A 25,391-nucleotide genomic window follows, 5' to 3' on the forward strand; every position below is an offset into this window, starting at 1 on the left:
CCCCTGTCATACAGACGTATCCAGCATGAAAAGCCTTTCTCATGATAAGGACAGGCCCCAAGAGGAAGGGGTGAGGGAGCAGCACAGGTGTTCCTACCACCCACCTGCCTTTTGGGGAACACCCACCCACCCACCGCTGCCCATTGCAGCACAAATTATAGCTGTGCTCCGGTAATAAAGGATCAGACCCAGTGCTCCCAATCGTGCATGAAGACAGAGGTGCTACAGCCTCACATGACAGTAGACTTGGACTTTATCAAAGATGAATTATGCAGAAAAAGTCAGAACCTTAAGGAATTCCACTCATAGGTGGGGCGAAAGGCCCCAAATTTACAAAAGCTGTTTGTTTTACGGTGCAGCATCCTGGAAAACTGGGAAGTGTCAGCTAAGCAGCTGCTTTCAAACAGAAGCATCGTCTCTCAGGATAACAGCAATTCCCTTGTTCTTCCTGCTGCACAGGCTGGATCGTGAGGGATTGAGCTAAACAGGTTGAACACCTGTAAATCTGGCATTTTCCAACTTTCTGTTACTTGACTGTGCAACTTAAATAACTTCTGGGGTTTCTTTACATGCAGGACACATCCACACACACGCACACATGCACTTGTCAGAAGCACTTGCTGCGATGCATTATGCATACTTCTGAGAAAACTTAATGTGATCCCGGAGCTTCCATAAGGGCTAAATTGGCTTTTACAAGAAATTGTCGCTGCTTGGTGAGGACCTTTAATTTAACTGATCTTTTTTGTGGAACTTGATGCCAAGTGCATTGTAGCAGTTCGGTGATAACAATAATACTAATACATGGATTCAGTCTGCTGGCTCTATCAGCCAAAGGAGATATTTCTTTGTGTTATGGTCATGGGTGTTTGTATTGAGAAAATTTAGCCCTGACGAACACGCTTATTAATGCTGAGGCAACTCAAGTCTTTAGCCATAAAAAGCAGAGGAATCTGGGTCTCAAGGAAATTACTTTCCTTTATTCAGCTCTTTCATAGAGCGAGCATCTTCGCAATAGACATTTCACAATAGCAGAGGAATTGCATCTCTAGGGCTCTGAAGTGTAATTAATGGTGCGCTCCACTCTATACCTAAGGAAAAGCTTTTTTAATTACCTATCCAAAAGGATTCTGGAATTGATCAAATAGTGCTATCGAGGGGGCAGACTCGGTAAATAGACCTCTCTGGTTTGTTCGTTCAAGGGTTTAATAACAGTAGCCAGACAGCAGCCTTTCTGTAGGAGCTCGTCCTTCAGCGGCCGGTGGCCGCAGCCCCTGCAGAGCGCCGTTTGCCACCTTGGACAGCGACCCCTCCCGTGGCGGGGGAGCTCCCGGACCCGCCGCGGGCTCCGAGCCAGCGCTCAGCAGCTCTGGAGCCAAACCCTGCGTGTGTGTGTGTGTGCGAGCTCCGTGCTGTGGGAGCAGGATCCATGCAATGGGAGCAGGATCCGTGCAGTGGGAGCGGGATCCGCGCTGCAGGATCAGGATCCGTGCAGTGGGAGCGGGATCCGTGCAATGGGAGTGGGATCTGTGCAGTGAGAGCGGGATCCATGTAGTGGGAGCAGGAGCTGTGCAGTGGGAGCAGGATCGGCGCTGGGAGAGCAGGATCCATGTTGTGGGAGCAGAATCCACGCTGTGGGAGCAGGATTGGCACTGGGAGAGCAGGATCTATGTTGTGGGAGCAGGATCCGCACTGCGGGAGCAGGATCCGTGCAGCGAGAGCAGGATCCGTGCAGCGGGAGCAGGATCCGCGCTGTGCCATGCGGTGCAGCCCTGGGCGCCGCTGGCCCTGCGGCCGCCGAGCAGATGGTTTTCAAAGAGCATCAGCTCTTGGATCAGCGGATCGGGGAGGCCAGACCTGATGTCGGTTGATTTTCTCCTTGCTCTGCCTCCTGACCCACTTTTCGAATCCTCTGGGGACACGGGGTGCACCGCTTAGAAAAAGAAAATGACACAAGAATCTCTGAATTGAAGCGGAATCAGAATTTCTGATCAGTAGAAAATGGCAACTAAAAAAAAATACCTAAAAATATATTTTTGTCAGGCTGAACATCTGTACAATAATTATTTGAACAAAATGTTTAGACCAATGAAACATTTAGATTCCCGTGAACAATTCAATTTTAAAATACTCGATTTTCCGTCATGAAATTCTACTGATACTTTCAGATTAATGTCAGGTCACAGAAGCCAAAACATCAGCTGAAAGTAAAGGTTTATTTTTTTGCAGCTGACGGTGTTTCACAATCAAGCACAATATTTTTATTTCATTTAGGCTTCTTTTTTGATAGGAAACTTTTCAACTTATTTTTGTACCCCCTCAATAAATCTAAAAATCCATGCTAAAATTCCAAAATGCCCTTTTGGCCACTCTGATTGCACACGTGATGCGAGTCAAGCAGAGAGAAGGAAAGACAGAAAATGGAGCAGACAGAATTACCTCTGGGCAGCAGATTGGGGTTGTTTATTGGAGGGAAGTCGAGTAAGAGATGAAACCAACCGAAGTGTTTTAATTAAATTCCAAATCAACGTCCAGATGTGGATTCTGAACAGCGCAGAGGGGCCGTGTGCCTACACGTGCTCTGGGGTTCTATGTGGTTCCCAGGATGGGTGTTTTCCTGGGGCTGCGGGTCCCTGCAAACAGCACAGATCCTCTGCACACGCAGTCTGTGCCGCGGCTGGTGACACAGCCCACGGGGCCATGACATAGCCCATGGGGCCACACTCCATGCTGGGCTGTGTCTGTCTAGCCCGGGGGCAGAAGGAGCTGGTGTGGACTGAGTGGGTCCCCGTGCTGGTTCCTGTGTGCTGAGCTGGGCTCTGACCAGCGGGTGTTTGGTGCTGTGATTCTGACTCAGCCTGTTTGGGATGTCGGTTGACAACCTAAATTTGCTCACACTGCAGCCTCTGGGCTGGCCGTGCTCCTTCGTGTGTCGCTGTGCATGCCAAGCGCTCACCGCTGCATTTTGGGAAGCATTTGTGATTTGGCTGTAAAGGGCTTGGACTGGAACTGTGTAAAGCCCACAAAGGAGGAGAAAAGTCCCCTGCTCCTTGGGCTAGGAGGGAAAGTCCCTGTGTTCCAGGTGCCGCCAGCCCGTGGGCCATACACCCCGTACTCACACTGCACCTCTGCAGGTGTCACTGAGACCTGCGGTTGTGACCTGTCCCTGGTTATGAAGGTCCTATAGGTCTCCCAGCTCTGCTGGAGCTCTGCTTGCTTTGCATAAATCATGATTTATTAATTGGATTGTGGGCTCAAGCATTTGTCTCCAAAACTTCAGGTCACCATTAGGTCTTTGAAACTTAAGTAAAGATACATAATTGTTAAATTGCTCCAATGAGAAGACCGACTGAGGAACAGATAAACACTGTGACTATGTTTTCCAATAATAATTAAAAAATATTGAGGAACTCTCCAACCAGTTTTGGAGGCCATCAGCTCACCAGGAGGGTTCGGGGCTGCTTTTCCTTGGCGAGCAGCAGTAGGACAGGACTGTGCGGTAGGACCGTGGCACTGCCCAGGTTGCACTGGGGCAATACTCCCCCTTCTGCTCTGCTGGTCGTCGAGGTTGGTGGCCCCCCAGGCTCTGGGTGGACAATGCCCGTGTTTTCTGCAGGACGTGACCCTCCATGACCCAATGCTGTCCCCATAGCACTGCTGGACACCCGGCAATATCTCACAGTTATTTCTGATATTCAATAGTTCTCTCTGGCTTTCCCGATTAGCTATGTTATTGATTCCCTTTTGCTCAGTGCTAGCTAGGCTTTCCAATTAAGTAGTGATTTTAATTATACCACAAAATGTATAACATAGATCTTGATTATGAACATTGTCTCAAGGGATAATAAAAGCAGGACCAGAAAGGCTAAATTAAACAGAATCATACAAATGAACAACCTTTTCCAAAGCCCCACCTTATGTTCAAATGCAGTGACTTTCCTCTTGCTTCATTTTTGGAGTCTCTTTGTGTATATTAATTGTTAAAGACAAGTTCTGCATGACTGTCAGCACTAATAAATGTAGATTTAGTGAAGGCTGAATTTGACTAACTAGGGAGCATGAAAAATAACTGATTGCAATGTTGTGTTTAAATGCAGTAAGACTGGAAGCCATTCCCTGCAGTTCGTCTGCACCAGAACGTACTCTGGAATACATGGGTTTACATGTGGGTAACATAACATGTGAGTCACATAACATTGGCTAAAAATTAGGCATTTAACTTAAGGGGATTGACTTGACTGCCTTTATAGTCAATGGAGAAAACATGGTAGCATCACTTAAGATGTATGGTCTGTTATGTCCTTTGGAGCCTGGGACGGCCAAATTAAATAGGATTAGAGGTGAATCCAGTCCAAAATGTCAAATGCTCCAAGGCACATAGAAACAAGGGGGAATTTCTGTATTAGCGACACATGTTGAAGGGTGACCCGGCCGCTTGGGCAGGGCCCCCGCCCCACAGCACAGCTTCAGATGGGAGGAAAAGACAAGATGATTAGAAAAGCTGCTTTGCATCCCTCAGTTTATCTTACAGACCGTAAGATGAAACATGTCTCTCATGATCTGCACATTTACAGGTGCCTTAAAGGTGGTTGCCTTTTTTAACAAAAGGTGTGCTTTAGAGACTGTAGTAATCTTCTCAACCTGCAACCAGAGAGACACAGTATTTTCATAGCAGAAGGAGTATTTCTGTATTTCTTCCTTAAGAAGAGCAAGACCGTGCTGTCTTTGATCGTGTGTGCCGTTCTTCCACAGGGAACTGGGCAAGTCCTGTACTGCCCAGCACAGCCATGCCCTGTGCCGCCGCGCTGGCGTCTCACGGCCTCCTGCCCTCCTCTGGCTCCATTGCCCACTATCACTTCCAGGGAGAAAAGGGTATTCCTGTACATTTCTGAACTGTCATGTTATGTTACACTCCACTATATCACATTACAGGATAAAAAGAAGTAACAGAACAAGTCAGGCAATGAATTCAGCGTGGTATTTCTTTTCCTTTTATGTTTCCTTACATGTATCTCTGTTACACTACATCTGATATTCTTGGAAGGAATTCTTCTAATGGTTTGAGATGATGTTCCCTTTTTCTTTCTTAAAATGTGCATGCAAATCTAGTTCTGCTAACAACGTGAGATACGTGTTATCTCCAAATGCCTTCCTGGGGTAACTTAAAATTAGCTGGTTTTGCTTCCTGTTTTATTTGGATAGGTTTAATAGCACAGGAAACTCAAGGTTTCAGGTCAAATAATATAAAGGTTTTTTTAGTAGTTGTTGTTTGTGCCTCTGTGATAAAACATGAAGAGGCCAAAATGTCAAACAATTTATTCTTCTGTCTGCAGTAGAACTGAGTTGTGAACTCTGAGTTGATGCAGTGTTTCATGGTAATAGCATCAGCTCTTGCTTGCTTTGCCTATGTCTCTTGTTTTGAGAGAATTTAGTGCTAATAAAAGCGAGAGACTCCTAAAACTGGCCAGAGCCAGAGGTACATGAGCATTGCAGCCTAGTGAATGCAGCTCCCTGTCTTGGTTAGCGCGATCGAGAGGCTTTCCAAGGTTTTGTTTGTCTGAAACAGCACCTGCCAGTTCACTTGTTTGACAGTTTTATGATGCTGAAGTATGAGGCCTCTATTTTCTGTTCCTCCAGCTTTCTGAAACATTCTTGGCTTCTGTTGCGTTGCCTCTCGACCTTCTGCTGCGGGCTGGGAAACAAAGCATGGGCAAACCAGGTCACCTTGCCAGGTGCAGCTTCAAAGGAGATGCAGGGACACTTGCTTCCCGTGCAGTCTGTGTGCTCCTTTCCCTACGTTTCTACCAAACCAACCTTCTGTCTTAATAAGAAACCATTGGGGAGCTGAGTATGTGCAATTTTGGCCACCAGAAATCCTGCAGCAGGCGAATGTTCCCACCTGCAGACTTCTCTCTTCTCTACCCGGCACAAAGACACATCTCTCCTCCTATGTCTGAATTGAACAGAGAGAACAAGGACAATGTTAGTCAGACATCAAGCAAAATCTGAATCCCCTTGGTCTAAGGAGTGCACCTACAGCTGATGGTGGCGTGGCCAGATTCATTAGCGAGGCATTAGGCAGCTTTTAATGACAGGAGATTTCATCTCTGTGTGTTGCTGATGCACCGAGCTCCCTGCTTCTCAGCTTCTAGAAACGAACCCCTCCGGAGCTGCATTTTACCTGTGTGAGATGCCTTCAGGCTGTCAAATAGTTCCTTAATTAGTTTATTTTCTTCTTTGCTCCAAGGGATGAATATATTATGAATTCTGTGCTCCCAGGCTTTTGTTAGTCTGCGTTTATGTACTTTGTCTTCAGCAGGCCCCAGCGCCGGGCCGGCCCCTGGGGTGGGATGAAACACCTCCCTGGCAGAGACCCAGCTCAGACTTGGCTAATGGTAGAATATTAATAGCAGCAATAATAATTAAAACGGTGCACTAAAATACCCTTGGGTGCTGTTGCTAAGTTAGACCGTACCCCTAAAATTCCACAGGAAAGGCATAAATTTGAGTTATTTCCATCGCCCAAATGAACGGCTGTCTCACGCGGCAGCTGGAGGAGCTTCCAACCCCCGCGGATGCGTCGTCAGGACATGTTCTCCCAGAGGGTCATGGTGCAGTTTACATTAAGCTCAAGATAAAGATGACATTGAAGCTTTGCTCCTGTATTTTCTACACTGCCTGAAAACAAATGCGTGACCTACAGCTAGTCCATTGGCTTCTTGCCTTGATGTGATTAACCCGCGTGTACCCGAGAGGCGGGGAGTTTGTGCTCTGTTTGCTCGTAGCGGAGCACGGGGCTCCTCGCCCGATGGATCTGCCATCTCGGGAAGCAGTGGGGGGAAAGTTTCTCTAAATGCAGGTTGGAGCAAATAGTGTGGACGAGAGAGGCTGAGTGTGGCTGCAGATGAGGAGGCGCAGGGCACGGCTGTGCACACAGCTTAGTCTGCTGGGCAGAGCTCAAGGAGTCATCTCTCCCCTGCCCTTGGCTCGCTCAGATCACAGTCATGCCTGAGTGTGTTGCCTGCTCTAGGACGCGTGCCTGACTTTGCTCAGTGTGCATGTGCTGACCTGTTTGTCTGAATTAGGATAAGAGCTCCTAGATATAAAAAAATCCCTATACATTGAAGTGTTTTGCTGCTATGGGGTGTGTTCCCTTTATATTAGCGTTGGACTAGGCAGTAAATGTGGCTGAATTTTTAAAAACATCTTTATTTCTAAATGTAACCAAAATTCAATTAAAATGCAAGAGTTTTCTGAAGTGCCCAAAATAATTAGAAGGTAGGAAACTGTTGTTACTATTTAACTTCTAAATGCATGAAATTGTTGAATGCTGTGCTATTCACCTCTAGCTAGCCTTTAATTTCAACAAAAGCTATAAAAGTGCAATTAGGCTCCAGTCCAATGAAGCACTTAAATATGTTCCTAGTTTTAAGTGTATGAGTAACCCCAGTGAAGTTAAGACATGCTTAACTGCCTTACTCGAATAGGACACTGAGTGAAAAATCCTGCAAGTGTCACTGGGAAGGATGTAAAGAGGAGTTAAGTCTTGATGGCACTTCAGGATCTGACTGCTCGGAGTTTCCACAAAGCTGGTTTTGCCCGGGGGTTTGTCTGGCAGGGTCCCGATCCAAAGCCCATTGAGATCACTGGACGGGCTCCATCACCTGTTGTTAAAGACACTGTTTGTCAGGCCGTTTCCTACCCCGTCTCCTGAGGGAAATACCTACAGCCCTTGCACCTTCATTTGTCCTCTCTGCTTGACTCAGACGTGCCTTTTATAAACATGCTGCTACCACCACCAGCCTCTCTGCTTGATCCCATAGAAAGCATCTAAACATCATGGATTTAATACTCCCATTTTCAGTGCTAAATCAATGTTCTTTATGCATTTGTTCTTGGAACACCGCTCTATTTCAACCATAACTCTTCCCACATACCATAAACTCAGTCTGCTTTCCCTCTGATAGAAATCGATCATTTAAAGCAGGAGGACAAACGCTGTGACGACTGTTTAAACGTTTCAAGGCCATTCCTGGTTAATCAGATGAGGTTCAGCCTCACGCCGGTGCTGGGCTGGCCAGGGAGGTGTCACCCTGCTGCTGATGGGCTGGTTTGGGTGTAATTCGGCGCTGCTGGCTGGGTTTGGGCAGGGACAGGACGGGTCTGCTCAGTTCATGACTGAGCTCCCGTTCGCTTATTTGCTCCTCCAGCCCTCCTGTATTTGTACACAGGTACAAAGAAACATTCTGCTGCATAACTGGACTTGACCAGAGATTAAAGCTGGTCTGTGAAACATGCCGGAGCCCATTAAAGGAAGGATCGTTTGCGAAACGTTGTTTGATGTCCTCCTGAGACCATAAAAAACGTTGTTAGCTGAAGTAATAGTGGGAAATGATTGCATTCCTCTATCTATCCCCCGCACCAGCGCACTGCAGCGTGACAGCAGACCTGGAATGAAAGCCGCGAGGAGCTCTGCGGCTCTTACCTTGAGAAGGGTTTATTGCCCTACATTTCCAGATAGCACCGGGATACTCAACCTCTGCCCGGCACCAGCAGCTCGAGCTGAGGGACTGACATAGTCAGTTAAACAAACGGACCTTCCATTTTGCACATTAAATACTTGCAGTAAATTTTTTAGTAGTCAAGGATAACTTTCTGTATTTACAGATTATCTGAATAACAAATAGCTTCCAGGGCACAGCAAACTGGTTTGTGCAAATGGAAAATGGTGAATTTATTCTTATACATTATTTATTGAAAATTATTCCTTTGATTTCCTCCACTCTGCTATTTTTCCTTAGTCTGGCATGGACTTGGAATGCATGAGACATTCCAAAAAAGTAATACCTTAAAATATGTTACCCACATTTGGATATCTGGGTTGTTACCTTTTCACTTCCTGCAGACATGCTGGGATTAATTCTTGCATTGCCATAAAGACCCTTTTTTTGGATCTTGATGCATCACCGTGAGTGAAAAGTGCTTCTGAGTGGGAAATCTGCTGGAAATCACTGCTGGAAACGCAGCCAATAGCTGAGTGCACATTGGCAGCTGGGGAACAACGCCCCTTGGTGATGGGAGCGAGAAGCCAGGTTTGGGAATGTACCCTAGAAAACATCTTCTGGCTTCTCGAATGGCTCTTTGTGAACCCTCCCCTCTGTGAAACAGGAGGTCTTGGTTTTGGTGCCGCACTGAGACGAGAGAATCTTGGCTCTCCCCCACAGACAGCATCGTTCCCTCAATTAACGTTCAAAACGGTGCACAGGAGGTAACGTTTTCTGAATCTGTTTTGCTGGTTAGAGCTTTGAATCAAAGCACAGCTGTTGTGAATTGGCCAGATGCCTTTAGTTTTGCCTTTCTTGAGTGTCACCGCGTTGGTTTCACTGATGTTTCTGTTTCACTTACCTTCAAGTTCAAGGAGCTCTCCAGTCTCTAAGCAGAATTCTGCAAAACCACCTTTAGTTTTTTACGCCAACTCCTGTCTAGTTTTCACTTTAAAGGATGCAGGATAAATACCCAGTTGGAACTGGGACCAGGATCTTCCAGAAATCTTGACAATAACTTGACAAACCTAAATAAGCCATTAGTGTTTAATCACCTGCAATCAGGCAGAGTACGTGTCACCTGGAATTTATTTGGGCTCTCCTTTAAATTTAAGTGCAGCACCATTAAAAATAAAGTCGTATGGGGGCTATATTTTCTGTGGGCAATGTTGAGAGCATTTGAAATCAGATTCCAGCTTCTCCATGAATTTGCAGTCAGTCTAATGGCTGTGATGCTGCACACACAGCCGGGGCATCTCTGACGGGGACACTGGGGGATACAGAGGGAATTTCTTACAGGTGGCATTTCAATACATATTAGCGACTCCGGTTAAGTTACCAAAAAAGGCAAATACTTTTTGCTACAGAAGGATCTGAACATGAGCTTTTAGCCATTGTTCATGTTAATAAATCGGCTTGTTTAAAAAGTGATTTGAACTAGCTTTAGTATTTTTATATGTATAAATCAATATGAGTATTAGACAGGATGGCATATTTCTGGTGGTGTTTGCCTGAGGAAGGCCAGAAGTCGCTCACTGAGATAAGGGCCCTTTTTGATGTGTGTGGCAGCTGCTTTTAACGAGTCTAATAACCCTAAATGTAAGTGTTAATATTCTTTACAAGTGGGACCGTCATCCTTCTGCATATGTTAACCATGCATATACATCGGGCCATCAGTCACTGGCTGACACTTTTTGAGGCTTTCTACCATACATATAAACCAATTTGTCATAGAAGAGGGAGGAATTGAGGCGAATAGAGCAGCAAGCTTGTTAAAAACCAAAATATAGAAACTGGGCTCGTGGTCCGTGAAGCTGGGGGTTCCGTAGCCTGTTGCTGCTGTTGTCCTGGGCGGGTGGGCAGCTCCATCTGTGCGGGGAAGGTGTTTGCACTGTTGTGCCAATGCGGAACAGGAGCGTAACGCTGGTTCATTCCTGTGTTTGAAGAGTCGCCGTTACATCTGACACTGGCTGCAAAGCCTCAGTGGTTTTCTGGAGAGAGAAATCAGGTGTTGAACTGGCCACAAATGTAGTGATTTAGCTGTTGAAAATCGCCCATGCCCACAGAAGTCACAGCAGCATTTAGGTACTAAAAGCTAACCATGTATGTAAGATTACTCTGAGCCTTTGGTTTAACTGGGTTCAAAATACACATTGACCTGGTGATTGAAAGTAATATTTGTTAGCGTTAATGAGCCAGGATTCAATAACCTTTTTCATATTTATCTTTGTCCTTCCATTGGTCGCGTACCCGGTGCAGTGCTGTTCCCCTGCTGCGGCTATAAAGCACACACACACCGTTCCGCAGCTTTCAAGGTGTGGACGTGTTGGGGATTTTTGTGCTAGAACTGCAGAGGAGTTTTCTTCATGCCCAGCAAGGGGCATCGGGTTTGCGAAGGAGAGAAACCCACAGTCATCTCCATCCAGTGGTTCACTGGAAAAACACATCTTGTATTAAATACTTCAAAGATTCATGAAGCAGCCTAGTTCTGTTTGCATATCTTCCTGAAGGGTACAGCTGTCAGAGATCTCCAAATGCATTGCCTAGTCCTTTTCCAAGCTCAGTATATTAAGGTCTACAAGCAAAACTCGTTTTTGTAGTTTAGCGAGTATGCAGATGGGAGAGAGACACGACAGAGTACGGAAGGTTTTTCTTTCCCCGGCAATAGCCTGAGCTGCCCGTGTGGCTGTAACGTCAGTCCTTCCCAAAGAACAGGGCAACAGCCTGAGCTGCCCGTATGGCTGTAACGTCAGTCCTTCCCAAAGAACAGGGCAACAGCCTGAGCTGCCCGTATGGCTGTAACGTCAGTCCTTCCCAAAGAACAGGGCAACAGCCTGAGCTGCCCGTGTGGCTGTAACGTCAGTCCTTCCCAAAGAACAGGGCAACAGCCTGAGCTGCCCGTATGGCTGTAACGTCAGTCCTTCCCAAAGAACAGGGCAGCAGCCTGAGCTGTCTGTGCGGCTGTAACGTCAGTCCTTCCCAAAGAACAGGGCAGCAGCCTGAGCTGTCTGTGCGGCTGTAACGTCAGTCCTTCCCAAAGAACAGGGCAACAGCCTGAGCTGTCTGTGTGTCTGTAACGTCAGTCCTTCCCAAAGAACAGGGCAACAGCCTGACCTGCCCATGTGGCTGTAATGTCAGTCCTTCCCAAAGAACAGGGCAACAGCCTGAGCTGCCCATGTGGCTGTAACGTCAGTCCTTCCCAAAGAACAATGTGGCTCACATGGACTGTAAGAGCAGCTCTGAGAAACAGAGACTTCACATGTCTCTGTTAGATCAGGTACAAGCAAATACAGCTATCAGGGAATGGAGCTTCAGACAAGAGAAAATTCCCTTCCCTTTGTTTCCTCCAAGCTCACAGGGCTGTGATGAGCAGGTTTCTGTGCAGCTGAGCAGCTTTTGTTCACTTATGGTCGTATGTATGACCCTTTGTGTGTGTTAGTACCTGGCTTTTGTTGGCATTTGTTTGGTTTGGGTTTGTTGTTGCTTTATGTGGGGTTTTTTGGTTTGTGGTTTCAGTGGGTTGGGTTTTCGTTGTTTGGTTTAGTTTGTTTTTTCTCCCGGGTTCTGGTTTGCCAGCTGCAGAGCTTTTCCTCTTGCGCCTGCATGGGCAGCGCTCGCAGTTGGGCTCCGGGCTGGGAAATGCTCATTTGAGGAGCTGCTTCAGCGCAAAGGAAAGAACGAGCAAAAATCTGTTCCAGAGTAGAGAAAAATGATCTGACATGAAGCTCTCTGTCACATCTGAAGGAAACACCTCTGGGTTCCAGCCAAGCTCTGCAGTAGCCAGTTCAGAGCAAGAACACTCAAAGCCTCTTCCCAAGACAACAGCAGTGCCTCAGGTCCGATGCTTGGCATGTTGGATGAAAGGTGCCTGGAGGGCTGTTTCACATATCAGGTCTAATCCATTCTCAGCTAGTCTAAGGAAATGATTAGCCATGACATTGTCAGCCTTTGCTTGCAATTGCCAGCCCTAGATGCACCCAGCAGCGTGTTCTTCTGCAGCGCACGTATCTGCCCTGCGGAGAGACGCTGCCGCTCCTGCAGACCTGGAGTCCTTTGCTGGTTGTACACTCTGGGACCTGATGATGGCTCATAACACTAATCTAGAGTCACGGTAATATTAAACGTGAGCTATGCCTGGCCAGCTTACACCATCATTAGCTACCACAGAGGACAAATGTGCACTCTAAGTTCTCCTCAAACTCAGTAGTGTTAGACAGATGTTAACGAGGCTAAGATTTGGCTATCAATTACCGTAGTTGCCCTCCCTCCCCTGGTTGCCACAGGTCCTGATGTGATCAGAGCTATTGCAGAGCAGTGGGGAGCGCGGTGGTGCCCAGCTCCATCGCTGGTGGTGCTGGTGCTGGTGGTCACTGTGGTGGTGTGAGCTCCATCTCTGGCAGTGCTGTGGTGATGCTGGTGGTCACTGTGGTGGTGCCCAGCTCCGTTGTCGGCGGTGCTGAGGTGGTGCTGGTGGTCACTGTGGTGGTGTCAGCTCCATCTCTGGCAGTGCTGGCGTGGTGCTGGTGGTCACTGTGGTGGTGTCAGCTCCGTCGCTGCTGGTGCTGGTGCTGGGGCTCCCAGGCAGGGCAGCTGAGACACTGCACCCCAAGAAGGGACTGCCCTGAGCACCCAGCACATCTCTGATATTCCTTTGGTTTTCAAGAGATGCTTTTAGCCTTCCAGAGGATGAGAGCCACTTCCAGTCTGTGTGCATGCAGGTGCACTTCGGTTTTCACTGACTTGATGGAAAGTTTGCTGCTGTGTTGCTTCATTTGAGCTTTTACCACGTCTCTGGGGTTAGGAAGAACAAAGCCTGCAGGCTGCTGTTTGCTGGAGAGCGATGGCCAGAGGACCCTCTTCAGTGTATTTTACTTCCCGGTGTCTGCTTGGGGTTTAATTCTTTCTCTCTGCAGGTGCAAGCAGATGAGCTACCCCGACGACCTGCCCCAGATCTCTGTGGTCTTTATATTTGTGAACGAGGCGCTGTCGGTGATCCTGCGCTCCGTGCACAGCGTGGTCAATCACACCCCCTCGCACCTGCTCAAGGAGATCATCCTGGTGGATGACAACAGTGACAACGGTGAGCAACCCCGACTTGCCCTCTGAGTTCTGCATCCTGGGTGCTTCATGGGCATGAAACGTAAATCAAAGGGAGTTTGGTCACTACTAACCTTTTTTCTTTAACGTCGGGATGAAACAGCCGTGACTCATTCTGTATTAAACAGGGAGGAAGGTCGCACCTGCAACCGCTGATTTATGGCTAATAAGCTAGACCACGATTTGGTGTAAATGAATGTCCCGCTACTGAAGTCAGCGGAATTTACAAGCGTTAGTGTTTGTTGATTGAGCCACTTGCACAAAGCTGTGAGTAAATATTAACTAGTTGTATAACAAATACTCATAATGTGGATAAACCCTGCAGATTCCATTGAATATCCTCACAGGATGAATGATATTTCATAGGCAATCTTACTAGAGAAAAGACACTTTCCTCCAAATTTTCAAATCCAGAGGAATATCACTATTAATAGACTAAAAGTTTAAATTCTGTTTCCACAGATAAGTGGGGTTACAGGTTCTCCCTAAAGACAGGTTTTAAATGGCAGCACACTGTGCTGCTACGTGATTTAAACTGGGATTGATAATGTCAGATTTTGAGGGTTTTTTTGTATGTGGTTGGGATTAAATTAGACAAAGAGAATGAAACGGAATGGACACACAGCACATGCAACTTTAGGGTCATCTGGTACGTTAATGTAAAAATAGCAATTCTGTTACAGCAATTGGATCTCAAAATATTGGTGAGCGGTAGGGTGCTACTGATCAACATGGTTCAAAGGATATTTGGGTGTAAAGAACTTTTAGGATACAGGTGACTAGCGGTGTTGTTGTGTTTCAAGCTGTTGTACCTTAGACTTCTAGAACTGTCGCATCTTCTCCAATCATGTTTGTTAGAATAAGGCTCAAGTGTCGCGTTGCCTCCACACATCAACAGCTTTAAAACTCCCAGTTTCATGTTTCTATTGCTCTTCAAGACCCCCAAAGAGAAAGGAGGGTTGAGAGAACGAAGCACGTAACCAAAAATGAGTTCCAGAACCTATAGATTTAACAAACCTTTTGCCCAGTTGTGCTCTCGGTTGCAGCAGCATAACTTGTGCAGTGATTATGTGAGATTGCAAGGTGTTTGGAGTCCATGTAACACAGAGGAGAATTGACCTCCTTGTTTCTCAGTGAACTCTTATATGGCTTTTCTATGCCAGTTTGCTAGATAACTAGAGATTTATCAGGTCTCTGATTCCAATGATAATGATTCTTTTGTGTAATACAGACCAGAAGAATGAGCTTTCTAATGTCCTAGAAGCTTCTACTAGTTTTTCTAATAAATATATTTGAGTAAAAGCCTCATTACGAATAAACTGCAATGTAAATGAATTACCAAACTAGATTGATTTTAAAAAATAGAGAGACCATTTTGGTAATTTGCCTGTTTAGAAGCCTATTGAAATGAAGCTGAATAAAGGAGTGAATGAGTTCTGATCTGTCTGTGGTTGAATGCCTGGAAACGAACAAAAGAGACGTCCATTTGAAATATTTTATATCCATTTAGTCTAACAGGGAAGAAGCCTGGTATTGAGGAGTCTTAATTATATTCAATGAAAACCCTTAAAACTAAGGCAAATTAATTGTTGTCTGAATTATATCTCGACCCAAAATCCATTTGGGTTATTTTTCCAACTCTGACTGAATAGCATAAATCAGAAAAGAAAACCAAAATCTCCAGCCCCCATGTCCCACTGCTGTAAGGATTCCGCCTCCAGAGGCCTCTTCTAACCTAATGCACAGCGCCAGAGAGCTCAAACAGGAATTACTTGAAAAATACTTAGACAAACTATCTCTTGATGATGATGCTCAAATCTATCAGGCCATATTAAACCTGTGCAAGTCTCTGATGTGTCTGAGCTGATACCCTGGTCCATGCCACAACTGGGGAAATGGTTCGTGTCTTTGAGCATTTAGGAATATCTAAGGATTTCTTCCCCTTTCTGTTGCTGAATAAATCAAAGCAAACCACAACCTTGCAGGGCTTTCCCTGTTCTCAATATTTGTGTGGGGTTTTTTTGTCTTGCAGTTGAGCTGAAATTTAACCTGGACCAGTACGTGAATAAAAGATACCCCGGCCTGGTGAAAATAGTGCGCAATACCAAACGAGAAGGGCTGATTCGAGCCAGGATCCAAGGCTGGAAAGCAGCGACCTCTCCTGTCGTGGGGTTCTTTGACGCTCACGTTGAGTTCAACATTGGCTGGTAAGTGGCTGGTCCCCGGGCAGAGCGGCACTGTCACTCGTGTCCCGGAGCCCGAGCAGGAGCTCTGCTCTCCAACGGGAGCTGCAGAGCGCAGGGTCAGTCGGCTCTGCGCTGGCTTTAGACCGTTAGCAATGGCTTCTGAGTGATATTCTTGATCATTGCAACATTGCTGACAGTCTTCTGCAACGCCTGCAAGATCCATAATGGAACAGCTGTTGTGCCACTGGAGCACAGTGCAGTGGCGAGAAAGTAGTTTAAACCACAATGAATATGAAACCTCCCAAGCAGTCAATGGCAAGAAACCATCCAGGTGCTGGAGGCACAGGCAAGTTTCCAGGTACTTTTTAAAAATCTCCTTGTCGTTTTCTGTAATTTCTTAGAAACCTGAATACTGATTCGATTTTCTCATAAAGCTTCTTGCGTTTACATTTGAGGGAAATATTGAATTATTTCCTGCATTTTTAATGGGGCTTGAAATGAGCACACCCTGCCTCATCCCTTTGGTTTCGCAAGGGAGCAGCACTGGCCGTGGCCAGCTCGGTTTTGGGCTGAACGGGCCAGATCTGCAGTCGGAGTAAATCTTTGTAGCACCACTTACTGGCCAATATTTGGCATTGCTGGCAGTCGGGACTGAAGGAACTGATCTGGACAGTCAGCTGAAAACAGGCTGCTGGGACCTTCAGTATGTAAAATGTGTCTTTTCCAAAGATAGGCTGTTATTTAATCCTGATGATGCAGGGTTATGGTGGAGCTGACGATGCTCTGCAGTTCTGGGAGATATCCCCAAATTAAAACTAAAAATAGCTGTACTTACAACCAGAGAGAAATTTAATTGCAAAGGAGCGGAGTGTTTATTTTTATATGTTCATGAATATCTTTATAAAATAGAAGATGCAATAAAATAAGTCTTGAAGTGTACCTGGTTTATGTTCAGCCTGGTTTATTTTCCCCGGGATGAGAAGAGCAGTTGTAGTAATTTTCTAGAAGCTTAAGAGCTGGTTTAATTTATTTATTTACTTTTAAAGCAACTGAATCTTTCGAATCATTGCAAATGTTCGCGTAGGGCAATATCAGCTACTGGGCAGAATGGGGAGCTGGGAAGAGCGTCCTGCGGGTGCTGCTTGCAGTGCTCATCCTGCCCGAGCTGCCCTGCGCCTTGTGGAGAGCTTTGGTATCACTTCCAGAAAGGACATTGAGATGTCACTGATGTGCTTTACCCAGAGACACTGGGCAGCAGGAAAGGGGGTTGTGGTTGCTCTTAGGTTTGGTTGGTTGGTTTAGTTTTGTGGTGTGGGGGTTGGTTTGTTTGTTTGGTGGTGGGTTTTTTGGGGTTTTTTTGGTGGTTGTTTGTTTGTTTCACTTTCCTGCTTTACATTCATGTCAGAAAGGGCTGAAATCAGTATAGCAGGAACCGAGAGTACTCAGTAAACGAGTGCATGTACCCGAGATAAACCGTGTGTGTTCGGTGCGCCCTCCCTGTGCTCGTCTCTGCGCAATGCTGCTCTGAGCCCCCTTGGCTCCCGGAGCAGCCGCAGGGGATGAAGGAGAACAGCAAACACACAGCATCACGTACCCTGTTGTTTCGGACCCGCACGTGGGGGCTCGGAGTGTCCCCTCAGGTGTTTCTGCTGTTGTTTCTCAGCTCCTGGGCTGCTGAGCCGTCTCAAACCATCTCTTACCGGCTTCGTCCGAGTTTTGGTTCTGCCCACCCGTGCACATGCGGTTGCCTGTCATCTCAGTTTTCACCTCGTCTTCTTTTACCAGGAGAGACTGCAAGTCCTTCCGTCTGGACTGTTTATTTTTTCCAAACAGATTAACATCACCCCTACTCCATCACGCTATAAACTTGGTAGTCATGTGGGAGTATCTCATTAAAGCGCTGTTGTTCTGTTCTCCTCCTGAGTCTCATCTTGCACAAAGATTTCCCCCCATTTTCCATGTATATTGATGTACTCAGAGGCCACGTGGATTGCTCCCACTCGAAGCTGTCCATGGATTATTTGTGAGGCAATTAAGAAGCAGCCAATTCCTTCAGCACAGAAAAGAGCGTTAGCATTCTGTTTGGTTTGTGTTCCATCGAAAAGTCAAGTACCTGCAGTGCGATTTTAGTCTTCCAGCCTACGGCTGCTTTACCTGCCTAATCAGCTGGCGGATTAATTCAGAAAGAACCAGAGGAGGACTTCGTCACTTTCTCATGAAATATCCAGGACTCTGACAACAAAAAACCCCATTTATGGGTGAGCTTTTGCCTTATATTGCACTGTAGCATTTTACAGGCTCTCACAGCGTTACTCCCCAGGGATGCTTCTAAACTAAAATACGATCTGGTAGGATATTAAAAAATACTCTGCAACCTAGCAGGTCAAATTTACTCTTGAATTATTTATTTTGCTGTGCTTAATTGCTGCTGTTTTGCTTCTCAGGTGTTGAAGTGTATTAGCGCAGAGCAGAGATTCTATTGACCTGTTCCTGTTAAGGCTTTTGATCGTGTGAGCCAATCTTGCTGCTGTGAGAGCAAACGTGCAGAGGACTAGCTATTCATTCTCAAATGGAATTTTCAATTAAAATCACATTACAATGTATGTGTACAATTCATATGTAAAATTCTACCTGTCCTGCCGTAGAACCTTTGCTGGTTTTAATGGTAACTTAATGTCAATAGGAGTCAGTAAGCCAGCAGAAGCAGCAGGTATGGAAAGCTCCTGAACATCCCTCTCTGCGGGTGCGTTTAGGCTTATGTGGTTCAGTTTCCCCTTCATTCCTCTGCGGATTCCAGCTCTGAGGTCTCTGTCGGGCTCACCCACGGTGCGTTGAGCAGCTCACGGTAACAGCACAGGCCGCTGCATCGCGGCTGCTGAGTGCGTTGCAGAGGAGGTAAAGCATCATATCGACTCCCATCCACCAAAGATGGGAAACAGTAACATGCCGAGGGGAAGAGAACTTCACTGCGTTATACCTGGGAGAAGGAAAGAGAGATCGCAGAGATGGGGTGTTAATTCTCTGGATGAGAAAAAGGACACGTTGAGTGAAGGAGAGCAGAAATCAGTACGTGAAAGGCAGAGAACTCAATATATCAGCAGCCATAAAGAGGGTGTGAGGAACCGTAAAAGGCGACATAATGATAGAGTATTATACTTGCATTCTGTCTTCGGGATTGCTTGTGCTCCTGTCACAAAGGTAGTATCAGAGCACTGAGCAGAGTTACACAGTACTGTGGTAATTAAAATTTTGCCAAAGGGGGAGTATCACTAAGAAGCAGTGGAGTAAGAGGATTTAATCCGGAGATTTGAATATACACCAGAGGCAGAGAAAGCCCGACATGAGAAAGAGGACCTGCAATGTAAGATGAGGACTCATCAGCTTGTGCCACAAACGTCCCGTCACTATGGATTGTCCTGAAGTTGACCGCGTTTTAAAATATAGAAAACTGGTATTTTAATGAACTGAGAAGAAGAGTTTGACCTTGGAAGTTTTATTTATGCAAATGCAAAGGAAAGGACGTGTGTTAATGAAGGGAGTTTGTTCCCATCCAGAGCCATTACTGTCACTTAGGACCAATTCGGTAACTTAAAGAAATACGTGTTTAAGATGGCAATAGTGAACTAACATTACCTGGGTGAAGAGGAAAACTTGCGACACAAGCCATGTGGGCCTTTCAGATCCATGGGACAGTGCCAGAAAAGCAACCTCAGCTATTCATTTACCTAAAGAACCCAAAGCGCTCACTGCAGCATCCTCAGCACCTTTCAGTGGAGCAGAAACGGGCTGGGGCTGCGGTGGCACCTGCCAGCACATGGGACGTGATGGAGGTGTCAGGTACAGCACATGGGACGTGATGGAGGTGCCAGGTACAGCACACACAGGACGTGATGGAGGTGCCAGGTACAGCACACGGGACGTGATGGAGGTGCCAGGTACAGCACACACAGGACATGATGGAGGTGTCAGGTACAGCACACACAGGACGTGATGGAGGTGCCAGGTACAGCACACGGGACGTGGTGGAGGTGCCAGGTACAGCACACGGGACGTGATGGAGGTGTCAGGTACAGCACACACAGGACGTGATGGAGGTGCCAGGTACAGCACACACGGGACGTGATGGAGGTGCCAGGTACAGCACACGAGGCGTGATGGAGGTGCCAGGTACAGCACACGGGGCGTGATGGAGGTGCCAGGTACAGCACACACAGGATGTGATGGAGGTGCCAGGTACAGCACACGGGGCGTGATGGAGGTGCCAGGTACAGCACACGGGATGTGGTGAAGATGTCAGGTACACCACATAGGGAGTTTCCCTCTCCTCTTAGAGACCGAGGAAGGGAGGATGAAATTAACTTTTCTTTCAGTTCTCTGAGCACTTATTTACAGGAGAGGCATTCTGCATGAAATATTCCACAGCTGGCCTCAGCGAAGAATTATGTATGTCAGTAGATCTGCTTGTCTTCATCTGATAAATGGATATTGTCAGTGAAATGTGAGGTAGCGTATAAAATCACATTCAAAATAAGCTTGCAGTTTACACAGATTTTTGTCTTACATTTCTGTGTTAAGGTTTTACTTCATGGTACCTGACAGTGGTACAGCCGGAGTAAAACATGGTGTTAAACCCACCGAGCCGTCAAACCTGGTAGAGGAGACCATGTTGTCTTTCATTTATGTTTTATAAGGACTCGTTCTTAAGCCCTTGCAAGTAAAAAGAATAAATTCTGATTTGTAGAAGTGGGGGAAAGGTTGGATTTTTATTGTTAGTTCTTAATGTTTTTTTTATTGGAGCAAAAACTAGAAATAGTGATGGTGGAGAGGAGAAAAAGGCATGTTTATCAGAAAAGAAACTGGAGCTAAGAGTACCCACTGGGGATGGGGCACAATTTAAGACAATTTCCCAGTGCAATTCCTGGCATTTAGGACAGGATTTACACTTGGACAAATGCAGAGGAGTGACCCGTGGGGCGAGGTGGGGAGGGAGTTATTGCCAAATGCCTGTTGCAGTCATTCTGACCAGCAACTCAAGGTGTTCTGGGTCTGCGGCTCCGCTGTGTGAGCGCAGGTCCCTGGCGCCGGGCAGCCCGTTCAGCAGGGCTGGCGAGCAGAGGCTCTGCCTGCGGCGTGCGTGGGGCTCCTCTGGGACACACTGCGTTAGTTCCTATGTAGTGCCTTTATAAAAGTCTGCTTGAAGCCAGCAGGTGTTTTTACATATTTTAAAAAGTGAGTTAGATAATCCTGTGTGCCGCGGAGCTCATTACCAACTTGTTTTTATCTGGAAAAGCTGGGTTTTTTAACACTGTGAACAATCAGACTTCCCCGTTGGGCAATCCGCCACGGATGCACGGCAGCATGCAGCTGTGTGCGCTGTGTTTCCCGTGGGGTTTGAGCTGAGTCAATCCGATATTAAATACAGAATGCATGTATGTTCAGAGACGGGCTTACGGTGGGATTAGAAAAGCCCGTGTGATCACAGCGTGACCCCCGCCTTTGCTCTCAGTTTTCATACCGGCTTATTGTATACTCTGGGTTATATTCTGCCCTCCCACTCTTCTCATAGCTCTAATATTTATCTTGAGGGCACTTATTCTTTGAGGCCCATGGTGCTGGCATTTCTGCAGCTCCCTCTGAAACCATCATGGGTGCTCAACACCTTGGAAAACCCAGTGTTAGTGCAGATATTGACCCACTGTCCTTTGATTCACTGTCCTTTCCCTTCTGGTTTCTGTTCAGAGGGAGGGGAGGACACTGACAAATAGAGATTTTTGAGAGGACGGGAGGGAGGAACTTCTTATGTCACTCAAATTTCAGCCCAAATTACCTGCTTGGCTTTTATTAGGTGGAAAAATGAACTGAATGATGTGAAGCACTGCCTTTAAAGCTGACTCTTTTGATCGTATTTAGTTTACTGAAATCCATCACATCTATGAATATGCCCGGGAGAATTTTTCCTCTTGCTGTAGTAAATAACTTGTTAACAATATATGCCGCTCTGTGCCCATAAAGTACATTGACTCAGATACAAGCTAGGAACCTCATGTTTTTGCATCTGTGAAAAACAGAGGTGAATCTCAGAACTCACATCTGGGTTCTGTAGCTAATGGGGAGGGCTGGTCCTGCCTCCCCGCCAGCGGTGGGTATGGAATGGGAATACCCGAACAACAGCCTCTGCCGCTCCGTCCTGTCCCCACCTGAGCCCGCTAGAGTGTGACTAAGTCTACAGAATGATGTAGCAGCTTAACATTAGGAAAAGAATAAATAGAAATTACTAGGAAAGATTTAATCATAATCCTTTCAAAAACTTGCAGCAATTAGACAAAGCCAGAATTACCAGCAAAGTTGATGAAGGATTTGATGAATGTGCAGCTCAGCACGCAGAGACAAAGACACTGCAAGTCATTGAGCCTAACAGAACCATGCCAAGGCTGGATGTTGCTAGCAAGGAATGGCAGTAAAACTCCTCTTATGTCATGGATTACCTGAGATAAACCATGTAGACACAGGGAATAAACAGCACATGATCCTGCTGACTAAGGAACTATTTTAAAGTCAAAAAGGTACTTTACAGCCTGGTCTGATGAAGTTTCATGCTTCTGTGGAGCGTTTGGTACCTTGCAGGACTGGGCTTTGACAGCAGAATTGCTGCACCAAGAATTGCAGGTGACAGGCAGGAGTAAGACAGAGCTCAGGCCATTGCGGTCATGGGGATGCACTGATTTATTCCCAGAATAAACCAAGTAGAGTTACAAAACAACCTATGATGCACGTGAGATGAACATCTCATTCATAACCTGCCTGGCCAGGGGGAATTTCTGCTACTTCAATGTCGTTCTTCTCTTCCCACCATGCTTGTGATCATCCTTTTTATTAAAACGTTCACGCCCTGTGTTATTCCCACTCAGCTGATAAATTCAAATGTCACTTTTCTAGAGGAATCCAAATGAAACTAGTTTCACACTCTTTGACTTCTCTGCAAATGAAACGCTGTGACAAACTTGTATTTTGTCAGTTATGTTCTTATTTTGCATTGGTTCATGCTGGTTTATTTGCAGTAAGTAGCTCATCATCAGTACTCAGGGGTTTCACTGAATCTGTGTCTCTTTCTACTGATGTGGGAGAGGCAGAAAGAAAAGAAACAAGCAGTACTTGACCTGAGTAAGCAGTGTGGAGTCTGTGTACATAAAAGGCAAATATTTTGGCCATATTCAAGTACAAAGTGCTGCAGCTTTCTGATAGTTCAGATTGAGGCAGTGAAGAACGAAAATGGAGGTTGCATTAATTTCATAACTTGTCCCTTTTTGTTGGCCTACACGAGAAAACACACGGTAACAAACAAAACATAAGGTAACAAACTTGAAACGACAAAGGAACAATCGCCTTTCAACCAACAACTGAAGAACAATGAGAAAAGATTGGTGGTGCGAATTCTGCTGCCTCTGTGAATCTCAGCAAACCACCATCCCCTTAAAGACACGTGAGAGCTCTGCGAATCTTCAAAGCTTATTTCAAGGGGAAACACAGTCGCAAAGGAGTCAACTGGTGGCTGTTTCTAGCGCTGCTTTGAGAAGCGCTTTCCGCCCTCCTGTAACTCTGCTACTCTTTGGATCTGTTTCTCTGTAAATTCATAGCGACCTCAGATTGCACGTGCAGAAATGAGTGTTTGCGCCGAAGCTTTGTACTTCCCTGAGACACTTTGGGATGTAGCTGCTGTTGAGAGCACATTGATGTTTTAAAGCCTTTTGAAACGATGGCACATTTCCCGCAGTTCGCTGCTTTAGCACCATCTGGCAATTGAAACCTTCTCATCACCAAAGTGGTTTTGGAAGGTGTAACGCAGCCAGGCTTGTCACTCAAAGTAGATCTGATGGGGTCAGTCCTTAGGAAACAAGATTAAAACCTGCGTAACCTTCAGATTCATTCAGTCCCTGGCGTGTGTTTGGTTCTTGAGGCCTTGTCGGCAAGAGCAAGTGTTTAATCGCCGCCGGGCACCGGGCGGTGCAGCTCCTGGAGACCGGGCAGTCGCTCTCGGCAATAGTCTCTCTCAACACTTGTCCATTGCAAAATGAATTGACAGGCTCCAGGCCCCATTGGGTAGAATTTTGTGTTGTTAAACTCTGGTACAGCTTCACAAAGGTAATAATTGATGTGCTGTTGTATGTGAAGTGTCCCACACCACGCTCCATCCTCTCCGGCGTGCGGCAGTGACCTGTGTTATGAGCTGCCGTCTCGCTGCGTTACTGCCCGCAGTATCCAAACCCTTCATTTTATCAGGCTGCCAAGCTCGATGGCTTCAAACCATTTTGCTGTTTTTATTGTTGTCAGGGTGGAACCTGCGCTTACCCGCATCAAAGACGACCGAAAGCGGATCATCTTACCAGCCATTGACAATATCAAGTACAACACTTTTGAAGTGCAGCAATACGCCAACGCAGCCCACGGCTACAACTGGGGCCTCTGGTGCATGTACATAATCCCACCGCAGGACTGGCTCGATAAAGGGGATGAGTCGGCTCCCATCAGGTAAATCTCCCGCGTGCTGTCACTTTGGTACTCACGGTGTTTCCATCTCAGCTGTCTGCTGAGGGGGATTTAAGCGAAACAAGGCTACAGGATTTGTACAGGGACAGCAAAACCGAGCTGAAGAAAACAGGCGGCTCTGCGAGGCCGTGGGTGCACGTCTCACACCCCAGACCCGCACCACAGGGTACAGAGAGGTGCGGGTGTCCTGGTGCTGAATGTGCGGGTCAGGTTCGTTGTAGCCCTTAGTAAGCCAGCAGGATTCCTTTTACCCGTGCTTTCATTTTCCAGTGGACTCTGACATGAGGCGTAAGCCAGTGAAACCTTTCGTGTCTGAGAAACAAGAGTGTTGTGTGTGTGATGAGGAAGCGGTGTCGCTTTGGTCCAGCAGCGCTCGCGGGCCTGGCCCAGCGCCAGAGCAGCTCTTTTCTATGGAGAACTGTGCACGTCTTTGAGTTTTCCTACCAGGTGAAGTTTAGAATTAAAGTGGATCACATAGAGTGTAATTGATTTTTCTCTCTAAGGGAACGTTTTACCTTCCAGAAATGGAATTTTCTAAGGAATTACTGTCTCCAGAGTCACAACAGTGTTTCTGAGAGTTGTTACAATGGGAAAACAGGAGCTGATAAGAAAGGGGATTTCTTTCCCCTTCGTTTGTAAACTGGTACCTCCTCGCCCTTCATCTCCGGTGCAGACGCTTGTCTGACAGCTCCCCCGAGATGTGCTGGGTAGAGGGTACTGTTGTTAGCAACTCTTCAAATAAATGCTAAAAGATACGAAGCCCAGGTATGCACTTTGTGTTGCTCTGCCCTATTTTTGAGATTTGCTAGGAAAGACGCGAATTACCGCATTAGAGTCATTCGTTTTAGTGTATATCAGCTTAATCCTAAAGTAGCCTGAAACATCTCACAGGATCTGTCCCTCATACAGAGAGTAATATTTCAATCCGTATTTGAGCAGGTGTTGCTCTTAGGTTCATTCTTATGCCCCGTGATGGTGAAACAGACTCGTACAGTAACATAAACCTTATTTACTACAGGAG

General features: G+C 46.4%; 1 protein-coding gene across 1 annotated transcript in view; it reads left to right on the forward strand.

Annotated features, from left to right (window-relative positions):
* The window catches only part of GALNT9 (polypeptide N-acetylgalactosaminyltransferase 9), a gene marked incomplete at both ends in the record, with an annotated part of 95,964 nt that overhangs the window by 21,388 nt on the left and 49,185 nt on the right, over positions 1 to 25,391 (forward strand). Inside the window, 3 exons of the mRNA XM_080355186.1 lie at positions 13,457 to 13,623; positions 15,673 to 15,847; positions 24,155 to 24,352. Of these exons, the coding sequence (XP_080211312.1) occupies positions 13,457 to 13,623; positions 15,673 to 15,847; positions 24,155 to 24,352 (540 nt within the window). The remainder of the gene's footprint in view (positions 1 to 13,456; positions 13,624 to 15,672; positions 15,848 to 24,154; positions 24,353 to 25,391) is intronic.

The sequence above is a fragment of the Nesoenas mayeri genome (assembly GCF_963082525.1).
Source record: "Nesoenas mayeri genome assembly, chromosome: 17".
Taxonomy (NCBI): domain Eukaryota; kingdom Metazoa; phylum Chordata; class Aves; order Columbiformes; family Columbidae; genus Nesoenas; species Nesoenas mayeri.